Raw genomic sequence first — 6,000 nt, forward strand, 5'->3', positions numbered from 1 at the left:
TTAAAAAAGTTTGAGTGGGTTGCATTATTATGTATGTGTCCAGAGCTATTAAAATACTTTAAAAGTTAAATATTCAAAATAATTCTCATATGCAACCAGAAGGATCGGGATTAGAACATTTGATTTGTATCATTGTTTAGTGGTCCTCTGCTAAGTTTGTTTGAATCATAACCCTGGGGTTGAAAATGGCCACGCCACAGGGGTCACATGATTTATGTTGACTTAAAAAGCAAAATAACTTTCAAAATCTATAAAATTCGAGGACAGAGAGGATGGAATATTTGGCATGTAACATTGGTTTTCAAGATATGTTCCATAGGTTGAAAATGGTCCAGCCCAAAAGATTACATCTTTTCCTAACATGATTAAAGGCAGTTTTAATGCCCACTGATCGAATGATCAAGGGTATATTGTTTTTGGCCTGTCTGTCTGTCAGTCAGTCATTCATTTATTCATTCATTCATTGTGTGTGTCCCAAACTTTTACCATGGTCATAACTTTTGCAATATTGAAGATAGTAACTTGATATTTGGCCTGCATGTGTATTTCATGAAGCTGCACATTTTGTGTGGTGAAAGTTCAAGGTAAAGGTCATCCTTCAAGGGCGAAGGTCAAATATATTCAAAGCGGCGCAATAGGGGGCATTATGTTTCTGATGAACACATCTCTTGTTTGTATGTGGACTTAGTGCAACCTTGTCAACACTGTAGATGTCATATTGTTTAAAATGCTGAGATCATGTTTTCTAATGATATCTTGGCTGATTTCTAAAATAGTTTCCAAAACAGGAGATAAACTGCATAGTACAGTTCAGTTCCTTCAGATCAGGCCTTTGCTTATGGCCCTTCAGGAGGCATGTGCAGTCTAAGGCATAAGCAACAATGTTGTGTCGAATCTTAAACATAAGCATCAACATTGTGTCCAATCTAAGACATAAGCAACAACAATTGTCGAATCTTAGACATAAGCACAACATTGTGTCAAATAATAGACTCAAGCAACATCATTGTGTCAAATCTTAGACATAAGCAAAACATTTAGTCACATAATAGACTCATGCAACAACAAAGTGTCAAATCTTAGACAAAAGCATCAACATTGTGGCAAATCTTAGACATGAGCATCAATATTGTGTCAAATCTTAGACATAAGCATCAACATTGTGTCAAATCTTAGACATAAGCATCAACATTGTGTCAAATCTTAGACATAAGCATCAACATTGTTTCCAATCTTAAACATACATTATCAACAACATAGTGTCAAATTTTAGACATAAGCATCAATATTGTGTCAAATCTTAGACATAAGCAACAACATTGTAACAATCTTACACATAAGCGACAACATTGTATCAAATCTTAGACATAAGCATCAACATTTTGTCTAAACATAGACATAATATCAACATTGTGTCAAATCTTAGACATACATAAGCAACAGCATTGTGTCAAATCTTGGAAATAAGCATCAACATTGTGTCGAAACTTAGACAGAAGCAACAACATTGTGTTAAATCTTAGACATACATGTAAGCAACAACATTGTGTCATATCTTAGACATACGTAAGCAACAGCATTGTGTCAAATCTTGGAAATAAGCATCAACATTGTGTCCAAACTTAGACAGAAGCAACAGCATTGTGTCAAATCTTGGACATAAGCATCAACATTGTGTCGAAACTTAGACATTAGCAACAATATTGTGTCAAATATTAGACATTGTGGCAGATCTTAGACATTAGCCTCAACATTGTGTCACATTGTAGACATAAGCATTAACATTGTGTCAAAACTTAGACATTAGCATCAACATTGTGTCAAATCGTGGACATAAGCATCAACATTGTGTCAAATTGTGTACATAAGCATCAACATTGTGTCAAATCTTAGACATAAGCATAAATATTGTGTTTTAAATTCCCTACAAACTTGTTAATAAGTATCTTGTTCATATAAGTTAATCCCAACTGTGTGACTATTGTTATTTTCTAAGTGATTCTTACTATGGTGTATTTTTCTGAAACCTGAAACTTGCTGTCCACTAAATTTCCTATTCCTTAAACCTGTGTTTGTTTAATTGATAGGCTGATGGGAAGCCAAACAACTCTGGTCATTATGTGCGGTATGACGACACGGAACGCTACGGTACCATGCCAACAACTTTGACGACCAATGGGAGCTCGTATATTGAGAGTGGGGATGATCTCGGGCCACTGAATAGGTGTGTAACAAGTTTTATATCTAATAGCTTTTTATGTAGCATAATTGAAACTAAGTGAGAAAACGTGGGCTTAATTCGCGTAGGTAAAGTGTCGTCCCAGATTAGCCTGTGCAGACTACACAGGCTAATCATGGACAACAATTTCTGTCTGAATTGGACTTTCGGTGACTTTCTTTAAACAAACAATACCATAAAAGCAGAAAGTATCCTCCTTGATTAACCTGTGCAGACTGCACAGGCTTATCATGGACAACATTATCACTGCAATGCTTCTGTATTCATCAAGACAAACTGTTTTATTATTCAGCTGCATGCATAGTTTTAAACTGTCAGATTTATTTGAATTTCTGAAATCTTTTATCCAGGAGTGTAGAGTCACAATAAAAAATACAATAATTATTTTTATAACATAATATTTATAATTTAGTAATTAAAGGATTGTAATCATGTGTATTCTTACTATTAAATTGATTTGTGACATTTTCATTGGCAGGTATGAAAACAGCTACAGCACAGGTTACATACCATCAACATTCAGGAGTCCTTCCCGAGCTGAGATTGTAAGCGGGCGCACGTCTGCTAACGACATTGTGAGTGGTAGAGTGTCCGCCAACGATTTTGCTAATCGAATTGAGTTCATGAGTGGACGTGCGTCAGCTACAGATTTTACAGGAGGTCGAGTGTCTACAACGGAATTCTCTGGGCGTCTTTCCGTGGAGCCTTTGGAACCATTCAGGCTTCCTCCTGCTGACCATTCAACATCAAAACTAGCTACCAATGTGTAACGTCATGTCTGATTGGTCAGTTTGAAATGAACGTCTTGCAAAGTGTGATATGATTGGATGGATTCTCCTTTGTTTGATTGGCTGATTTAAGTCCTGTATTAAATTAAGTGTGATAGACATTGTGACACTGAATCATTGCCATTAGAATCTGTGTGTTATAGAAGGAGAACAAGACTTATGTGTTAATGTGTGTTAATGAACATTATGTTGAGCCAATGTGTCACTGTGAATTGTTGTTGTGTGGAGTCAATTTAAGTGAGAGAATGCCATATAGAGCCAATTTATGTGAATTGTTCTCATCTAGAGTCAATGTGTGAAAATGAATTATAAGAAGCTAATGTATGTGAATGGTTGTTGTGTAGAGCACATGTTTATTGATGGTTGTCATATAGAGTTTTTGTCCATACCATAGTCAAACCTTCTGTTTTGACTTATTGTGTATCATGTTCACTATTTTCAGACTCCCATATGATTGAGAGACTTTGATTTTGCAGGAATAATCGTGATGCTTGAATTCATGTGCGTTTGTCATCATAAACCCATCACTTCATTACAGATGTACACAGCAGTTCAGTTTTCTCTTATTAATACTATGGGAAAGCTAAGTATGTTTTTGTAATACTGTTAAGGCTTTAACTGCATTTGGAGTATAGGGACAGTGTTGTTTCTGATATAGACATTAGGGACAGTGTTGTTTCTGATATAGACATAAGGGACAGTGTTGTTTCTGATATAGACATATGCCTTGCTATGGGAAAACCTGATTGTTGCGTTAAGTGTCCTTCCAGATTAGCCTGTGCAGTCCACATAGGCTAATAAGGGACGAAACTTTCCACTTGTTGTATTTTTCATTTAACGTCTTAGCTTAAACCCAGTTAAGGTGGAAAGTGTCATCCCTGATTAGCCTGTGCAGACTTCACAGGCTTATCTGGAATTACATCATTGCTCATACATTTAACCCCATTTTCCCACAGCACAACACAAATTGTTAACAGATTCAACTGTTGCCCCATTATATGCTGAAAATCATGGAGAGATTTTACTGAGGGTTTTCCAACTAAATGGAAAAGCTTGTTTCATTCATTTTACTTGTGTATATATAGTCAGTTACAAACTGTCTTCAAAGTGCATTCTAGTCTGTGCAGGCTTCTTGTTATTATGTAATTTTTGTTGCTTGTCTCACACTGGTCAGGAAATTCCAGTAATGTTACAATGTTTTTCTGCTTTTAAAGCCACTCATTTTTGAAGTTCATTTTTTACATTTGGTAGTTTTTTGTCTGATCTTAACTTTAATGAAATGTTAGTTAAAACAAATAATTATATTTATTGTTTGTGTGTGTGTTGTTTTAGTGCTTTTTTTCATTTGCTGAAGATTCTTAATAAAATCTTCGCAACTATAAAGTATTTAAACTATAAGCAAATATTACTTATTATAACTTTCTATCTTCGTCATGTGTTGAAATGTTTGCCACGTGGCATTTGAGAATAATTTAATATTCTAAATTTATTGAAAGAACTATTCTGCAGAAATCTTGTGCAACATAAATATTTAGGGAAATGTTTGGAAGTGTTCTGATCATGTAAAGTTTAATAATAGATATGTCTGATGAGTCAGATTACTATCTTTATACTACATTTGGTCCACACTTTGGGAAAATAAGCCTTAATGCATGTAAGTTAAGTTTAATTCCAGATTAGCCTGTGCAGTCTGCGCAGTGTGTGGCTTATTCTGATTATAAAATGTAACTTCTCATGTATTCAAATAATACGTAATTTAATGATGTCCATAATACTTGCATTATTTAAGGGGAACATTGTTTTTGTTTGTTACCATTTATTGTTTTTGACTAAATTTGTTGTTAACTATACTTTCTTTGTTTATGATTAATTGATATGTTTTACTTTAAAATAATTTGATATTAATGCAATGTTTTATATGACGAAGCTTAAAACTATTTAGTGTTCACTCTTGATTAAGCCTAAAACTTGAAAGCTGAAATGCAGTAAGGATTACACGTTTTTACAATATACGGGCATTTTAAATCTTTACAATTATTTATTTTGCACTGTTAATTTCTTATAAAGATATCACATTTTGTAGATCTTTTAAGAAGCTTCTCTCAAAGAAACTTGCAATCTCAAATTAAGCACAATGTCTGTTTTTGATATTATTTGTTGTTGTTTTTTTAATCTCCATGAAATTTCATTACAATTATTTGTCTTCAATAAGTTACTAATGTAATTCAAGTCACCTATGCCTGTCTTTGACTTTTAAAGTACTTTTATTATAATATGATATTGTTACATACTGGCTTTTTATTTTTTGTTTTAATAATGCTTTAGCTTATGTGTTTTATTCTAGTTTTATGTTTGTTTTGTTAGCCATGTGTTCACCTGTGCTGGTGTGGTGGGGATAATTATGTTGATGTGTTCACAATATCTGGTCATAACACAGAGAATCCTACCCATATTAGCCTGGTTCTGGTAAAACGGAGCTTAATGCATGTGCACAAATTGTACTCCCAGATAGTCTGCACTCACAGAATATCTAATCAGGAACGACTTTTCCTTTTCCGTTCAGAAGAGACTTTCTGTAAACATAAAATATCATATACTGTAAGTGAAAACATATCGTCCCTGATTAGCCTGTGCAGACTGCACATGGATTAAGTATCGTCCCTGATTAGCCTGTGCAGACTGCACATGGATTAAGTATCGTCCCTGATTAGCCTGTGCAGACTGCACATGGATTAAGTATCGTCCCTGATTAGCCTGTGCAGACTGCACATGGATTAAGCCTCATTTTCACAGAGTGAGGCTATTCTTTATTTCACAATGTGTATCACAAGGTGATAAGAAATTGCAGTGAGTCTATTTTCAACTAAAAATACTCTTATTCTCTAACAGATGACATCAGAATTCAGGGTCATGTATATACCTGGTTTATGTATGTTACTGTTTGTATTTTTCTAGTCAGTAAACATCACACTC

The 6,000-nt window shown here is 34.4% G+C and overlaps 1 protein-coding gene across 11 annotated transcripts in view; it reads left to right on the plus strand.

Annotated features, from left to right (window-relative positions):
• LOC127859293 (irregular chiasm C-roughest protein-like) overlaps positions 1 to 4,982 on the plus strand; it is a 305,644-nt gene extending 300,662 nt beyond the window's left edge. For all 11 annotated transcript variants that reach the window (XM_052396541.1, XM_052396544.1, XM_052396545.1 and 8 more), the window contains 2 exons: positions 2,088 to 2,224; positions 2,718 to 4,982. In XM_052396541.1, the coding sequence (XP_052252501.1) occupies positions 2,088 to 2,224; positions 2,718 to 3,009 (429 nt within the window). In that variant the 3' untranslated portion in view covers positions 3,010 to 4,982. The remainder of the gene's footprint in view (positions 1 to 2,087; positions 2,225 to 2,717) is intronic.
• The last annotated feature ends 1,018 nt before the right edge of the window (positions 4,983 to 6,000 follow it).

The sequence above is a fragment of the Dreissena polymorpha genome, chromosome 15 (genome assembly GCF_020536995.1).
Source record: "Dreissena polymorpha isolate Duluth1 chromosome 15, UMN_Dpol_1.0, whole genome shotgun sequence".
Classification (NCBI taxonomy): Eukaryota; Metazoa; Mollusca; class Bivalvia; order Myida; family Dreissenidae; genus Dreissena; species Dreissena polymorpha.